The sequence below is a fragment of the Petaurus breviceps genome, unplaced genomic scaffold (genome assembly GCF_028583685.1).
Source record: "Petaurus breviceps papuanus isolate PSGF00001 unplaced genomic scaffold, PetGlider_PUasm1.0 91023, whole genome shotgun sequence".
NCBI classification, from domain to species: domain Eukaryota; kingdom Metazoa; phylum Chordata; class Mammalia; order Diprotodontia; family Petauridae; genus Petaurus; species Petaurus breviceps.
Genome location: NW_027187398.1, coordinates 6,539,799 through 6,556,203, shown reverse-complemented (window position 1 = coordinate 6,556,203; position 16,405 = coordinate 6,539,799). Strand labels below are relative to the sequence as shown.

Sequence of the window (16,405 nt, the reverse complement as noted above, 5' to 3'; positions counted from 1 at the left end):
GCTAGATTTATGGGAATGATGAGCTGGAGAATGAGAAGGGGGAAAGAGGGTGAGAGTTGAGCTGGGAATCTGGAGTCCAGGCTCTCCATCTGTATGTGATTTCCCCTCCAGGACTGAGCCTCGGAGATAGATCGTAGCCTTAGCTCCTAAGGAGCTCCTAAGGGACCTCAGAAGCCGTCAAGTCCAACCCTTTCATTTTACAGTCGAGGAAACTGAGCCACAGAGGCGTAAAAAGACATGCCCAAGGAACAAAGTGAGAATTTCTGGGTCGCTCAGGTTCCCAGATTGGAGGAGAGAGATAGAGACAGAGCACCCAGGATTGATGGGCACAGATCCCCCCAGTGTGAGAGTTTTGGTGCAGACTGTACCCCACAAGGGGGTCTTTGAAAGTTTCCTCCCTTCTCCGGTAGATGCAGCAAAGTTTTGGATCCTTTCCCAGCTCCTAGAAGATGTGGTTCAAGGGCGAGCGAGCGCCCGGCAGGGTTTAGGAGGAGTTGGAGCCTTCGGTGGAAGAGCGAGAAGGAGGCAGGGTGGGGTGTGGGGTGTGGGGTGTGCGACATGGCTTAGGGACTGTAGGGAGCTCAGCCTGGACGACTGGATGCAGTCCGGACGACTGTGGAGTCATTCTGCCACCCTGTGGTCAATAGTCATCACTGATGTTGCCGGCTCCAGCCCGGCAGGTCATTAACAACAGATTTCCCCCAGGTGCCCCAGACCAGCTTCCGTTCATCATCATCATCATCATCATCATCATCATCATCATCATCATCATCATCATCATCATCATCATCATCATCATCATCATCATCATCATCATCATCACCACCACCACCACCACAACAAACAGCAGTATTTCTATAATACTTTAAAGGTTTTCGAAGAACTTCACAAATATTAGCTCATATTATCTCATTTGATTCTTATAACCACCCTGAGAGGTGAATGCTATCATTATGTCCATTTGACAGATTAGGAAACTGGGACGAAAAGAAGTTAAGCCCAGATTGAGTAATTGCCTGAGGCTAGTAATGAGACATTTCTTCTTGCCTCCCTCCTCCAGTTTCTCCAGCGGCCAGCCGGACACTTCCATCTGGATGTCCCAAAGATATTTCAAAGTTGATCTATTTAAATAAGAACTCATTTCTTTCTCCCTAAACTCTCTTTGACTTATAACTTCCTATTTCTGTTAAGGGCATCACCCTGGTTCACAATCTTGACTCTTCACTTTGGCTTACCTAATCAATTTTGTAAATTTCACTAGCGCATCTTTTGCCTGTCCCTTTCCCTCCACTCACATGGTTAGCACCCTCATTTCCTACCTACCTTGCACAAGAAGCCATTCCTGAATCCCCCAGGTGTTATTCCCCCACTATTATTACTTTGTATTTGTTCGCAAATATTTGTATTTACTTATTTGTGTACATGTTTCTCCCCCACTCCCCGCAAATATAAGTTCTTGAGGTCAGGGACGGCTTAATTTTTGTTTTTATATCATATCCTCAATATGTGCAGTGCTTGGCACGCAGTAGGAGCTTAATAAATGCTAGTTTAAACGAATTCTCTGCTCAGTCTGTCACTTTCATTTATTCCTGTTGCTTCAGTTTCCCTTCCAATCTTCCATTTCTTCACAACCTGCCTTGGGATCCCACTCTTTCTTTAAACCCCACAATTTCTGGGCCTGCGTCTTTCCTCTTTTTTGTCTCTGTTTTTCATCTTCTGCTTCTAATCCTCATATTTATGTGGATTAAATTTAGGCAAATAACATAGGTTACACTTTATGTTTGAGATAATACCTTCTGTTCTACAAGATAGTACTATTAAGAAGTGGAGAGACAAAATTACATTTGAAATAAAAACGGTCCTAGCAGAGGATGGTTTCGATCCATCGACCTCTGGGTTATGGGCCCAGCACGCTTCCGCTGCGCCACTCTGCTAGCTACCAAACGTACTAGCTAAGCTGTATTTAAAGAGTGGAGAACGTGTCTCGTGCGTACGTCAACATTATGTGGGTCTTATCGCAGCGCCCCCTGCCGAAAGTTCTACGAGTAGCTCCAGTCAATGCCTTTCATTAGGCAGATTCTCATTGGCTGTTTCCCTGTACAGCAGGCTCTCCCAATGGCTGATTATTGTGCTTGCCCGAGGAGACCAATGGGCGTGGATGATGGCATGACGCAGGAGCCAATAGCGAATGGTTTTATTGGAACGTGCCGGCAAGCGGCCTCTCCGGTTGTTGGCTCCTTAGAGGAAGGGGCGGTTGGCGGGGCCTCCATTGTTCAAGACTGTGGGAACCATGAGGTGAGGTGCCGGGGGGCTCCAGGGGAGACCCGGAGCGGGGGATGAGGACCAAGGCCGGAGGCAGTGAGGCCAGAGCACCAGGAAGCTGGAGGGAGCGGGTGTCCAGTTGTTGACTGGATCCCAAGATCCCTTAGACCTGGTTGGGGGAGGGATGGACTCATGGCAGAACCCAGAATTTTGTTGGGGGAGGGAGAAACCCAAGGGAGCTCTTCCCTCTTAAGGTTGAGGAAGTCTAGTCCTCATCTCGGGGAACAGGGAAGGCAGAGCGCCTGGAGTCCTTACCTCCGGTGACACTTCTTACAAAGAAGCCTTTCCTGAGTTCTTTCCATTCATCTTATCTTTTTCTTCAAATTATCTTGTAAGGCAGTAATAGAAATGGAAATCTCATTTAAGCTAAATATAAAATAGTTGGGAATAAATCTACCGTAACACAAAATACTTACATACAGATTCAGTTACAGACTGCTTATAGATATAAAGAGCAATTTAAATAGCTGGAGGAATATTCAGTGTTCTTGGCTGGGCCCTGCCAGTGTAACAAAAATACTAGCAAAGTTAATTTACAGATTTCCATCTACTGCCTCATTTCCCAGTTAAACGAATGTAAGCTCCTTGAGGGCTAGAGCTGCTAAAGTCCTCGGCACCTAGACCTGGAGCAGGCAACTCGAAACCTACTCAAACCTTCATGTGGTGGGGAACTGCCAGTAAGGCATTATATGCAGGTTACCACCTATTTAAGAGTTGCCTTGGGCACTGAAGAAATGGAGTGACTTGACCAGGGTTACATAGCCAATATATAAATCAGGCAGGACTTGGATCCAGGTCTTTCTGCCATCTTTATTTACTTAGACTAACTACGTCTACATTAATCAATGTTTTTTGAGCATTAATAGTACAGAATTTTTGCATATACTGCCAGATGCTGGGGATGTATTGGTAGAATTTGAATAACTTTTCTCTTGTAATTTTCTCTCTTAATGCCATCCTGAATAGGGGAAGCAGGAGGGATGTATTCAGTAATAATCATGATGTAAAAACAAAAGATCAATAAAAATTTTTTTTGAAAATAAATGCTTGTTGAGTTGAATGTTTGAGAGGTTGAGTAAGCAGAGTGTCTGTTGAATTAAGTTGAATCATAACATGGGGAGAAGAAATTGGGGTGGGAGAAGGTTTGGATCAACCTATGGTAAGGTTGTTGTTTGTTTCTTCACTCTGCATAACAATTGCTTGTCTTATTTATAGGGGTGATAGAGGCCGTGGTCGTGGAGGGCGCTTTGGCTCCAGGGGAGGACCAGGAGGAGGGTTAGTACTACCTTTGAGTACCACATGGGTGTGTGTCTCCCTTCACTTGATTATTTTTTAGTCCAAAGTCTTTTACAATAGAGGCTTTGAAGTGGGTAAATAAATATTGCTTGTTTTTTATGAAGCCATACTCTGCCTGACACAGCTCTCCCCTTGCACTCTTTTCTTGACATGTCACATTTGTCCCCTTTTCTGTACTCATTCACATTGTCTCTATCCAAGTTAAGGTCCTTATCATATCCTTCCTAGATTATTTTAATAGCCTCATAGTTGGTATCCTGCTTCTAGTCTCTCTACCCCATCATCTGCAGCTTCGAAATTGATATTCTTAATTTACAGATTGGACCATATGATTCCTCTATTCAAAAATCTTTTAATATCTCCATGTGCCTCTAGAATAAAATGCAAACTCTGCTTTGCTATTTAAAGCCCTCCACAATTTGGCTCTCTCCAGCCTTTCCAGTCTTATTTCATATTACTCCTTTTACTTTCTCCCTTTTCTAGTCCATTTGACCTGCTCTCTCTCTCTCTATATATATATATATTTACTGTATACAACACTTCATTTCCTGTCTTTGCCTTTGCATAGGTGGTTCCATGTGTCTGGAATGCTCTCTCTCTTTACCTCTACTTCTTAGAATCCCTAGCTTCTTTCAGAAAGGCTGAATTCAAGGGCTACTCCTATAGGTCTTTCCTCTTTGTCTCCCCCTTTATCTAGTTGTTAATATCTTCTCCCTTCTTCATATAATTTTTAATTTTACTTGTGTATGTATTGTCATTCTCTTCCCCACCTCCCCTTCCCCAGTGAGACTGTAAGATATTTGAAGGTGGGGATGAAATGTTTAACAAGGGCCTAGCATTGTATCTTGCATATGTGTTTAATATTTGTTATTGTTCCTGCAATGAGTTAATTTTTTTGTTCCATTCCCACCAAGTTGAGAGAGATACCTCAGGTGGCCTTGTTGCCAGTTCAGAGTAGTAGTTGTTTACAAAGGTCTCTAATAACTACAGAGATGTTAGCTCATTAACTACATTTGAATGATAATACATATCCTGGAAACTATAAGCTCATGTGGGTGGGTGTGAAGCTAGTATAAATTTTTTTTGGCTTTTTGGAGGGCATTTGGGGTTAAGTGACTTGCCCAGGATCACACAACTAGTTTTTGTGTTAAGTGTGTGAGGCTGGATTTGAACTTAGGTCCTCCTGACTCCAGGGCTGGTGCTCTATTCACTGTGCTGCCTAGCCACCCCTGCTAGTATAAATTTTTACTATCTCCCATTAAGTCTTCACACAAAGCTACCAATGCTCTGAGCATTTAATGTTTAATCTTATCAGAATAAGGTTGTGTAGGCAGACATTGCTAGGTGCCACATAGAAATTAAGAATCTTAAGTTCTCTAACACTTGCTTTTTATTTGTTAACAGTTTCTAGAATTGGTATTTATTCAAATGTGGATATAATAACATGTCATGATAAAGGGATAGACTTAACTCTCTTAACTAACTTAATATTTTTTTTATTTAAAAAATTTCTTTTTACTAATACTTTATTTTACATAAGCTTTCTTTTTGTAGATGTGTCAGAAAGTTAATTCCTGGTTATGAGAAATGACTGTTTTCTTTCTTTCTTCCTTTATTTTTTAAAGGTTCAGGCCATTTGTGCCACACATCCCATTTGATTTCTATGTGGTAAGTTTGGTACTTTGATTTAACTTGGGTCTTCCACTTTTGCTTATCATAATTGTAGGGGCAGAGTCATGGTCCTCTCATGTATAGTCACAAGTTCATTTGAGTAGAAATATGGTTTTGGGGAAGGATTTGAGGTCCACTGGTATTTCCTTTCACACAGAAAGAGGCTTTGCTGGCTGAGAAGTTATAATCTTGACTGATACTGGCAGAAATGCACAATATTGTCACTTCTGTTTTTGCCTTTCTGGATACCTTGAGTTCTCTTTTCCTTGATGTTAATAAGATGTCACGATATTTTGGAAGAAAGAATTGTTGACTTTGTATAAAATATTACCATGGAATTTTACTGCTTTTATTTCTTTTGGATGTCTGGTAGAATATAGTAACTCCTTCACTGGATTTTTGTTGTGTATAATTTTCATCTCTGTAGCAATTGTTGTGATTCCTTATATCATTTCAACTTCTTTCTCGTTCAGTGTGAAATGGCCTTCCCCCGAGTCAAACCTGCACCTGATGAAACCACTTTCAGTGAGGCATTGCTAAAGAGGAATCAGGACCTTGCTCCTAACTCTGCTGAACAGGTTTGTTCTATAGATCTTCCCTATGTTTTCCCCTGGTAATAACAAGTAGCTGAAGATGGTGTTGGGAATAGTTGCAGAGACTTACACTTGGTTGTTTTTCAGCTTTCTCATTTTGGGTGGGAGAAGGTATTAAGAAGAAAGAAATGAATTTGATTTTCCTGAAGTGTAGGTCCAGCTATATCTCTTCCCTACTCAATAACTCTCTGTTGCCTTTAGAATCAAATATAAGTTCTGTTTAGCCTTTAAAATACTTCAGAATGTGGCCCCAACCCATGTTATTTACCTTAATTGTACATTACTCTCTTTGCACTCTGTAGTTCAGCTGAACTGAAACTGCTATACCTTCTATAACAATTGAATCTTGATTCAGATCCCAGAGTAACAAGATTTTATCAAGTCTTGATACCTGGGATTGTCACCCATAATGTTTAGTTTAGTTTTTCAGGTGCTGTTGACACACTCTTGGTGATCTTTTTTTTAACCTTGGGCTTTTATATTTCATGTTAATTTTCAGGCATCCATCCTTTCTCTGGTAACAAAAATCAACAATGTGATTGACAACCTGATTGTGGCTCCAGGAACCTTTGAGGTGGTAAGTTTTTGTTGATTGAGTCCCAGGAGGAAGATAGCCATAGGTCTGTGACAGTTTCCTTGGACCTCTTTTCACCTTATAGCTAGCTTTTATATAGTGTTTTACGTGTTACCTAATTTAATCACAATAATAATAGGTGAGATTATTCCTGTTTTATAGATATGGAAACTGAGGCTAAAATGGCTTAAAGTGATTTGCCCAGCTAGTGTCTGAGGCAGGATTTAAGTCGGGTTTTCCTGATTTCAATCCTACACGATTCACGTACACCACCTAGCTGCCTCTAAGGAAAATACAGTGGAATCTCTTTAATATTCTTGGTGTTGATTGACAGGATGAATACTAGTATTATAGGTTATTTGTGATATATGAGACGTACATACAGTTTTTATTTGTAATGTGCATGTGTTTTTTTGCCATTTTGATTTTAAGATAGTATATCTTAATCTTGCTAATATATGTTATATGGTCATATAATAAATATGTATAACAGTACTATGTATTTTTACTGTGTCAAAAAAAAAAAGACTTGGAGTGGCTAGGTGGCGCAGTGAATAAAGCATGGGCCCTGGAGACAGGAGGACCTGAGTTCAAATCCGATCTCAGACACTTAACATTTACTAGACATGTGACCTTGGGCAAGTCACTTAACCCCAATTGCCCTGCCTCCCCCCTCAAAAAAAAAAAAGACTTTTTTCTCTTCTCTATTTATACTTATGTGATTTCAATAGTTCTTTTCTCTCTGTTGCTATTAACTCCTCTTCCCTTTCCAACAGCAAATTGAAGAGGTCCGGCAAGTGGGATCTTACAAGAAAGGGACAATGACCACAGGGCATAATGTGGCTGATCTGGTAGTGATCCTGAAGATCCTGCCAACATGTGGGTGACAAGCTTTCTTGGTCCTGGGAACCAGCTGGGGCTTGGGTTTGAGGCATTGGGGGCTCAAGGTCCAAATTGCCAGGAGAGAGAATTTGAGAAAAGAGAGAGACCTGGGGAGGTTGGAGGGGGAAACAGAAGTTGTGATTATTTAATTTGGAGGGAGATTAGGATATCAGGAATGTTGTAAAGTTAATAAATACTGACTGAAAAAAGTAGAGGGCTTGGAAATAAAAGTGGGAATGGAATTTGGGAAATATAACTGTACAGATGGGGGATGGAGGCTGGAATGTTTTGAACTTAATTCATTGCTTTTCTTGTCAGGACTGGAATTTTCTTTTCTGCAATGTTAGAAAGATAATCTTTCCTTATGCCTTGTTTTCTAGGCATGGTGCATAAGTAAAGTGCTAGGTAAACCATAGAAATAACAAGTAGTGGTATTGGAGGGGTATTTATTTTCTACTTTTCCTTTTGTCTAGTGGAAGCAGTTGCAGCCTTGGGGAACAAAGTGGTGGAAAGTCTTAGAGCACAGGATCCTGCAGAAGGTTTGGCTTCATTTCACAATATATGTTGAATTCTCCTTGGTTCCAAGCACTGTACAGGATAGGCATACAAATCATTCAAATTAGGCAAAACAAAACCGTTGGTAAGGGATGGTTTTTCAGAGGCTGTGAAAATTGGTTCCCTGGCTCAACCAACTTCAAGCTCTTTGTTCTAAGTTCTAGTTCTGAATTCTACTACAGAATTGAAAAGATGACTTTTTTCCACCCTCAACCCCCTGTCCTCCAGTACCTTGCCCATGAGATAAACTGTTTCATTTGTTTTTTGTTTCTTCAGTTTTGACTATGCTGACCAATGAAACTGGCTTTGAGATCAGCTCTGCTGATGCCACAGTGAAGATTCTCATTACAACAGTGCCACCTAATCTTCGAAAGCTGGACCCAGAACTACATTGTAAGTCAAGCTCCTCCTTGGCCAGGGTATTTTGTGACCTAGAAGCATTGGGTAGAGGTGAGCTTGCTGTTTGCTATTCAGCATGCTCGATATTTTGTTCTCTCTAGTTAGTGTTTGATTCATCCCGTGACTGAAGAAGTCATTGGATTTCTTACATGCCTTCTTACGTGAGATTTGTAAATCTTGAATAAGTATATCTGTCCCCAGGGAGGTTTTAGAAGTGAGAATTTATATAGGAGTGGCTTGAAGGCTGAATAGAAAAAGTAATAAAGTAAAAATCTGTGAGAAAGTTTATAATTTAGAAAGAGTACAGTAGCCATTCTGCTCCCTAGGTTGTAAGAAATCAGTTTGAGATGCCCTCCCTTTTCCCAGAGACTTAAGTTCTGAGACAGGGAATTAGGATAGTGTGTTTAAGAAGTCATCCTGATCCTCCTTTTTCTTTCCCAGTGGATATCAAGGTTCTACAGAGTGCTTTGGCAGCCATTCGGCATGCTCGCTGGTTTGAAGAGAATGCTTCTCAGTCCACGTAAGTCACCCAGTTAATGAAGTTACCTTCATCCTTTTGTCATTTTTGCATCAACAATGATAACAGGAGATGCTAGAAATCCCTCAAATTGACCCATTTTTTCCCCCCAATTCTTCCCTAGGCATTTGTCATTTTTACTTTATGTAACATAAGAAAAATGAGTCTTGTAGTAGTTAACTCCTTTAAATCTTGTGTTGAGCATTTAAAAGGTTAGGGTCCAATTTATTGGCCCTTCTGACATAGGGTTCCTTTTTCCCTTAGGGTGAAAGTTCTTATCCGTCTATTGAAGGACTTGAGGATTCGGTTCCCTGGCTTTGAACCTCTCACACCTTGGATCCTTGACCTTTTGGTAAGTGAAGGAAGGGGCAATTAGGTTTTTTAAATTTATACACACTTGTTAAGAGTGCTGAGATTAGGGTTGGGAAGATCAGACTTTGACTGCTACCTCTTATTTATTATGTGACCTTTGTCAAGTCACTTTACTCCCTTAACCAGTTTCCTTATTTGTAAAATGGTAATGATAATAATAGTATGGTTGTCATTAGGATCAAATGTGATCATGTATGTATGAATGTTAAGCAATTTTGCAACTTTTAAGGATTATATAAATGGTAGGTATTATTTATCATGTGTAAAGTATTGTGTAAGTACACTGTGGGGAAAATATGGCTTTTAGGTTAAGAAATACCTCCCGTTGTAGAGGTTAGTGTCTAATAGGAAGATGACACAATACAGGAAGGTGAAGTGTGGGCTCTGAAGAAGGTATTCATTCCTGACCAGGGTGGGTACATTCGAGAGAGGAGAGGCAGCAGGCTCTAGAGGGGAGCTTTCAAAAATGTTAAGAATATATTTCAGGCACAGAGAACTGCAGCCTAAGCAACATGAAAGAGCAAGCACACACTGTTTTCAGGGGCAGAGTGATCATGGGTGGCTAGAGTCTAGAAAGCATGGGGGAAGTAACATGAGAGAAGACTAGAGGTGGAGTGTTGGCAGATGGTCTAGTGTTGGATGTCCATGCCAAGGAGTTTGAACTTAACTCAAAAGGGAATAGGGAACAGCAGAGGTGACAGTTGAAGTTCTATGTATTTATTGAGACTAGTAACTTTGAAAGCCTTCAGAATCTGAAAAAAAAATAATTGAGACTTAAGTCAGACTGTGGACAAGTAAATTAAAATTATGATCCATTGTTGATATTATTGTGGACAGAAGGGACATAAGGAGTCCTTGCCTTCAAGGCATAGCTCCTAGAAACAGTATATTTTAGATTCTTTCTGCTCCTGATTGTTTCCCATATTGCACTATGATGACTTTAGGTTAGATTAAAGGTAAATTTATCAGTTTGATTCTTTGAGTTCTTTGTATCAATTGTTTTGTCTTTTCCAGGGCCACTATGCTGTGATGAACAACCCTACCAGACAGCCCTTGGCCCTCAATGTGGCTTACAGGTACAGAGCTTGCTCTTAGGAGCTATTCTGATTTCCTTAGAGTGATGACTTATCTTTGCTGACTCTTAACACCTTCCCTTATGTCCTAGGCGATGCCTTCAGATTCTGGCTGCTGGGTTATTTCTTCCTGGTTCAGTAGGGATTACTGACCCCTGTGAAAGTGGTAATTTCCGGGTACATACAGTCATGACCCTGGAACAACAGGTAATGGAAATGTTAGAAAATTATGTGGAACCTTAGCCTTCCTTCCAGTCCCAAGTCAAATTTGCTTTTGGCCCTTTACTAATTTGGGGGAGTACAATCTTTAAAAAGGGGCCAGTGGAGTTAGTCGTTAATAAACTTTAGCTGTGGCTTTAAGAGTAAGCCCCTCATTCTGTTCTGAATGGTGTGAGAGTTTGGCAGGCATCTTCTGACTGATCTTTATTTTTGTTCCCATTCAGGATATGGTATGCTATACAGCTCAGACATTGGTTCGGATCCTGTCACATGGAGGATATAGGAAGATCCTTGGCCAGGAGGGTGATGCCAGTTGTGAGTGTCTATTAAAGCTAAGTACTTCTTACTGAGTCTGGATGGCAGATAGGCTTTTGTGCTAATTGAGGAGATATCTAGATATAAATGCTACTGTCTTACATGGCATTATCTCACTTAGAACAAAGCAGACTCTCCCACCTGGCTGCCTGAAGTCATCTTAATTCCATCCTTTTCCTTTTAGATCTTGCCTCAGAAATGTCCACCTGGGATGGGGTAATAGTGACACCTTCTGAAAAAGCTTATGAAAAGCCTCCAGAAAAGAAGGAAGGTGAAGAAGAAGAGGAGAATGCAGAGGAGCCACCTCAAGGAGAAGAAGAGGAGAGCATGGAGACCCAAGAGTGATCCCTTCTGGTTCTTTCTTGGCTGCCAAAGGCAACAGGCATCCTTTGTGGAGCTTGGGTGGTGGCATGTGTGAAGGTGAGGGGATTATGGGAAGAAAAAATAAGGCTGAAAACCTTCTGGTAGCTGTGGAGAAAGAAGCATTGTCTTGTAGGTGATTTGATGCTCCCTTGACTCAGCTACAGGAATCTGACGTTTGTGGCCTATGCCACAAAGGGAAGGGAAGGTGTCAGCCTTCCTTAACTTTGTTCTTTTATAGATTTACACATACCCCTAATCTTTCCACAGAACAACCCACTCTGGAAACCCTACTAAGGCCAAAACCTCCTAGAATTTTTTTTTGTTGAAATTATTGTGAACTGTTAGTGTCTGAAAGGTTTTTTTTTTTTATTTAGAAACTATTAAAAGTGTTTCCTTCTAAGGTTCTTTTCTTTTCCTTCCTTCAGCTAACAATGTTGGAACTTGTCTCTTGACTTAGTTTTAAAGTTTGCTTTACAAGCTTCTTGCCAGATTATGGCTTGGGGAAAGAAAAGATCCATTTTAACACTCCCCCTCTTCTCTTCAGTCCCCCCTCCCAGGCAAGTGCACAGTCATGATTGGGAATCTGATTTACTCCAGAGGGAGAGGCACAGAAAATTAATATCTTCAAAAGCTTAAGAATCTAGTCCCCACCTACATATCATCTTGGAGTAAACCTAAATACAGGGTTATAGCATTAATACTCTAATGTTTATTGAATTGTACAGTTAATAGAAATGCTGCTGTGGCAGCTAAATTAAGCTAGTGCAATCAATAGAAGGGTAGATGGGCAAGGCCTCCTCACCAAGATCCTTCCCCCTGAAATCCTCAGTGCAAGCATAGGAAAAAGTACAAGTCATTATGAGGGAAGCTGTCCAGGGACAAGCAACTTAGCATCTAGCAGGAACAATGCCACCCAGGGTCAGGGGTGCAGAGTGCTAGATGGATCTGGAGCCTGCAGCTTTCCCCTTTGTAAGCCTGCAGGCTTTACAAACGGCTCTTGAAAAACAAGAATACCTGTGAACTGATTTTCCTGAAACTTTTCCCAACCCGAATTTAGGCAAGGGGCTATTTCTGGGATCCCAAGCTAAATGGGTTAATTTCGTACCAAGTGCTCAGAACACAAATGACAAAGCAGCTGTTTAAATACTCCTTATGCTTCCAGGTCAGTACAGATTCAGTATCTTCTAGAGTCTGAAGTTGAAGCAAGCCAATTTGAGAATAGGACTCATGGTTCTTCTAAGAAGCATTATTTGCTTGGGGAACCAGAAGGGTAGCCCCCTGACTCTAGCATGGCTCGCCGTCGAACTGTCTCCTTGGCAACACTGTGGTTCAACCGTCTCAACCGTTCCTAAAAGGAAAAAGTTGATTTCTGGCAGCAGGATAAGAAGGACCTAGGAGTTCAAGTCTTTTCCCTAAAATTGTATCACCTCAAAGTCAAGTTATTGTTCAAAATAACCTCCAACCTTTTTGGAGATGACCTATGTTTTAATCCCTGATCCCTAACCCTCTAAAATAACAATGATTTGTAGTGGATAGAGAGGTCTGACGGCTGACCTTGCAGTCAGAAAGATCTAGGTTCAATGCCTATCACATATATTAGCTGATGACCACAGATAACTCAAATTACAAGTGAAGTGCTAATCTATATTTGCAGAGGAATTATTTCCATACTATTGAGTTTTCTACACTAATGTCGAATTAACAGGTCTGAAATGGGAAATCTATGTAATTCAATTGTCTGGAGTCAGTAGACCTTGGTTTGAGTTCTAACAAGGCACCCAAGTTTCCTCATCTATAAAATGAGGGGGTTGGTTTTTACACCTTTTAAATCTTAACTGCTTTTATATATATTTTAATAGTTTGGAAAACTGCCATGTCTCATAGTTGGATGTGACAGATAACCCTTGGATGTTGCAAAATCAAGATTGAAAACCTTGAAGTGGGTGTCATGAGATTCCCCTACCTGGGCATTCTGCAGGATGTTATTAACTAACACGACCCGTCTCCTGGCATTCAGGAGCTTCTTCACGTAGGGATCCAGGTCCAAAGCCACCTTCTGGTCTTCGTTGATTCTGCAGAGTTCTGGAGGGCAAAAAGGGGGAAGGGGGCGCCGGCCGTAAAAGGCTGTCAATGGGAGTGCCTATGTTCCCACAGGGGCTCAACCATTAGAACAGGGTCTAACTGGGGAGTGGGTCAAGGAGGTGTCAGTCTCGAAAGCCCGGAGAGGGAGCACAGGAAAGTCAGGCCCTGGAAAACCTGGGGATGGAAAAAAGGGAAAGGCCTCTCGGGACCGGGGACGTCCGCTCACTCACCGGTGGCCAAATTGTCAATCTGTTCCCGCAGCTCCACCTGACTCTCCCTGCGACGGCAGACAAAACCCAGTCGGTCAGTGCCCGTCAGCTAGCCCACCGCCCCAGGGCCTCGTCTGGGCAGACCGAGGCTGACCGGCAGGCCGTCTCGCCTCTGCTCCGGCTCCAGCCCTCCGCGCCTCTGCCCCCGAAGCCCGGGTCCGACCTCCGGCCCTCGGCGCCCCCCCCCCGCATCCAGCTCCCCGCTTCAGCCGGCCCGACAGACCCGCCCCCTTCCCACGCCCCTGGAGAAGTCAAACCCCGCCTCGCTCGCACCGAACTGCGTGCACGTGCGAGTCGAGCTGCTGCACGGCGGGCCGCAGGAACTCCAGCAGCCCTTCCGCGAACAAATCCCGGCCAGAGGGCCCGGCCACCGGTGTACCGGCTCCCGACACCGCAGCAGAGCTAGCCCCGGCCATCTCCTGCGCTCAGCGAGACCGGAACCCCTCGCGAGGGCCGCTGGGAACTGACCAGATCCCTCCGAAAGACATCGGCCACGAGGGGGCGCCTGGGAGGTGCCGTCTTCGCCATGAGCGCTAGGGCTTCTGGGAAATGTAGTCTCTGAGTTTTAAAGAGGATGGGATGAGACGGAACGAGGTGCAGTGGAGATCCAGTTTTCATCAAGGCACATGGGGGCTGTCATTTGTTTGCTTTATCGGATTTTCAAGTCCGTTTTTATTTTTGTTCTTATCGCTTGTTTTGACACCTATCTATATTTTTCTTATAACAAAGAATAATAAGAGAGAAAAAAGTTCAGCAAAATTAACCAATATATGAAAAAAATCTAATGTCCAGTCTTTCACGACTATAGTCCCCCCATTCCCTCTAACCCCTATTCCCCCCCCCCCCCCGCATCCCCTGCAAAGAAGATCTGGGGATTGGGAATAGGGGTTACATCTTCTCGTATTTCTTTTTTGGGTCTAAGTTTGATCTTGATTTCCCAGGATTCATTTTATTATTTTGCTGGGCTTTTCATTTACATTGTCCTAGTCTGTATTGTTTCCTGGTTCTGCTTCGTGTAGAAACTTTAAGGTTTTGTAGACTAAAGGGAGGTTTCTCTCCAAGGACTTATTTCCTTTGGTATACTAGATATCAACCCATCAGCTAATATTTATTGGGCGTGAACAATGTGCCTGGTGGTGTGCTGGACAACCGGATATGATACAAAGACAAAAGCCAAGCAATCCTTGACTTCAGGGGTAAGGGAAAACCAGGGGAAACAACGTGTACACAAAACCAGTACAGGCATACCTCATTTATTGAGCTTTCCTTTATTGCTTGACAGATATTGTGGTTGGTTTGGGTTTTTCTTTTTTTTACAAATTCACGGTTTGTGGCAAACTTGCCTTGAATTCAAGTCTTTCAGAACCATTTTTCCAACAGTATGTGCTTACATTGTGTCTCTGTGTTACATTTTGAGAATTCTTGTAATATTTCAAACTTTTTCATGATCATTTTATGGCTTATGCTATTCTGTGATCTTGATGTTACAGTTGTAATTGTTTAGGGCTCCGAGAACAGCACCTATATAAAACAGGAATTTAATCTATAAATGTGTGTTCTGACTGCTCCACTGACTGGTCTGTTTCCGACCTCTCTCTGATATCCTTGGCCTCCTATTCCCTGAGACACAAAGATATTGAAGAATATTACATAAACTTAGCTGATAAAGCAGCTTCAGGGTTTGAGAGGATTGACTCTAATTTTGAAAGAATTTCTACTGTGGGTAAAATGCTATCAACCAGCATTACATGCTGCAAAGAAATCTTTTGTGAAGGGCGTGTCAATCAAGGCAGTAAACTTAATGGCTTTATTCTAAGGAATTGCCAGTCACACCAACCTTCAGCAACCAACACCCCAATCAGTCAGCCGCCATCAACACCAAGGAAAAAGATCTTCCATCAACAAAATGATTACCACTCGGTGAAGGCTCAAATGATGGTTAGCATTTTTAGTAATAAAGTATTTTTTAACTAAAATATGTATGTTGTTTTTTTAGACGTAATACTATTGCACAATTAATAGACTACAGTATAGTGTAAACATAACTTCTGTAGGCACTGGGAAGCCAAAAGATTCGCTATTGCAATATTTTCTTCATTGTGGTGTTCTGGAAGCAAACTGAAATATCTCTGAAGCAGCCTATATATACAGCATAAGCCACAAGGTAAATCAGGGAATCACTAGCAGCAGAGGGAAATCAGGAAAGATTCTGCATAAAAGATTTTGACAGCAAAGTTTTAAAGGAAATGGGAGATTCTAAGAGGCAGAGGGAAGGTAGGAGGGTATTTCAGGGAAAAGGAGGTTTAACTGCCTGAACAAAGACTGGAAAAAGAAATGGAATGTTGGGTGTGAGTAACCATAAGAAGGCTTGTTTGGCTGAACAACATTGTGTGGGAAGAAAAATAATGTTTAATAAGGTTGTAAAGGTAGGTGTGGTAGGAGCAATACCCTAACCCCACCACCATACAAGCTAGGTTAGTTTGTCTTAAAAGCATTGAAACCACCCTGGAGACTTAATTGGCTCAGGGAACTTAAAGGCTCAAGTGGTTGACAGCACTTTCAGGTTGCCAGAGTACAAAATCACCAGAAGGAGCTCCAGGCTTTCTCTGATGCTTGGCTGGCAGACCACCTTGGGCAACTCAGAGGGAGGGAAGCTTTACTCAAATGAATCAACTTGGGTTGTTCTCCTTGTTGAATAGCACTTTCCTGCGATGTCTAAGGAAATCTTATTTTAACTGTTGAATGATTTGAGTATTCCATATCATTTCAAGCATTGCCTCTTGTAGCTAAGACTAAACATTTTTGTCAAAAGGGCAGCAGATTTTTTTTCCCCCTCTTAATTACTATACAAGATTTTGTTCTACTCTTCCCTCTCCTAATAATAATAGCTTCTATCAAAATCA

General features: G+C 42.0%; 2 protein-coding genes and 1 non-coding gene across 6 annotated transcripts; 1 reads left to right on the top strand and 2 right to left on the bottom strand.

The window, feature by feature from the left end:
- Positions 1 to 1,862: 1,862 nt before the first annotated feature.
- Positions 1,863 to 1,934, bottom strand: TRNAM-CAU (transfer RNA methionine (anticodon CAU)). The gene has a single exon. It is a non-coding gene; the product is annotated as a tRNA-Met (tRNA).
- A 223-nt stretch (positions 1,935 to 2,157) lies between these two features.
- ILF2 (interleukin enhancer binding factor 2) lies at positions 2,158 to 11,555 on the top strand. Of its 3 annotated transcripts, XM_069078057.1 has the most exons (14): positions 2,158 to 2,295; positions 3,538 to 3,597; positions 5,244 to 5,286; positions 5,763 to 5,867; positions 6,382 to 6,459; positions 7,233 to 7,335; positions 7,812 to 7,877; positions 8,170 to 8,286; positions 8,734 to 8,812; positions 9,074 to 9,161; positions 10,196 to 10,257; positions 10,347 to 10,461; positions 10,698 to 10,788; positions 10,973 to 11,236. In XM_069078057.1, exons 1-14 carry the CDS (start codon positions 2,291 to 2,293, stop codon positions 11,131 to 11,133), a joined length of 1,173 nt encoding a protein of 390 aa, XP_068934158.1. In that variant the 5' UTR covers positions 2,158 to 2,290; the 3' UTR covers positions 11,134 to 11,236. The 3 variants fall into 3 exon arrangements, with proteins under 3 accessions (XP_068934158.1, XP_068934160.1, XP_068934159.1); XM_069078059.1 differs by lacking the exon at positions 10,698 to 10,788 and having other exon boundaries at positions 11,171 to 11,555; XM_069078058.1 differs by lacking the exon at positions 10,698 to 10,788 and having other exon boundaries at positions 10,347 to 10,485; positions 11,171 to 11,555.
- Positions 7,768 to 14,001, bottom strand: SNAPIN (SNAP associated protein). Of its 2 annotated transcripts, none has more exons than XM_069078061.1 (4): positions 13,776 to 14,001; positions 13,464 to 13,510; positions 13,115 to 13,233; positions 7,768 to 7,926 (listed from the first exon to the last, which is right to left on the bottom strand). In XM_069078061.1, exons 1-4 carry the CDS (start codon positions 13,916 to 13,918, stop codon positions 7,891 to 7,893), a joined length of 345 nt encoding a protein of 114 aa, XP_068934162.1. In that variant the 5' UTR covers positions 13,919 to 14,001; the 3' UTR covers positions 7,768 to 7,890. The 2 variants fall into 2 exon arrangements, with proteins under 2 accessions (XP_068934162.1, XP_068934161.1); XM_069078060.1 differs by lacking the exon at positions 7,768 to 7,926 and adding an exon at positions 11,838 to 12,499 and having other exon boundaries at positions 13,776 to 14,000.
- Between the last annotated feature and the right edge of the window lie 2,404 nt (positions 14,002 to 16,405).

What these genes read in the sequence shown, in the direction of transcription:
- SNAPIN (XM_069078060.1), bottom strand. Translation starts at nt 13,918, where the DNA reads ATGGCCGGGGCTAGCTCTGCTGCGGTGTCGGGAGCCGGTACACCGGTG. An exon ending in GATTGACAATTTGGCCACCG is followed by an intron (nt 13,234 to 13,463) that starts GTGAGTGAGCGG and finishes TTTGCCCTCCAG; the next exon opens with AACTCTGCAGAATCAACGAA. An exon ending in ACATCCTGCAGAATGCCCAG is followed by an intron (nt 12,500 to 13,114) that starts GTAGGGGAATCT and finishes TTTTCCTTTTAG; the next exon opens with GAACGGTTGAGACGGTTGAA.
- ILF2 (XM_069078057.1), top strand. An exon ending in CTTGGATCCTTGACCTTTTG is followed by an intron (nt 9,162 to 10,195) that starts GTAAGTGAAGGA and finishes TGTCTTTTCCAG; the next exon opens with GGCCACTATGCTGTGATGAA. An exon ending in CCAGGAGGGTGATGCCAGTT is followed by an intron (nt 10,789 to 10,972) that starts GTGAGTGTCTAT and finishes TTTTCCTTTTAG; the next exon opens with ATCTTGCCTCAGAAATGTCC.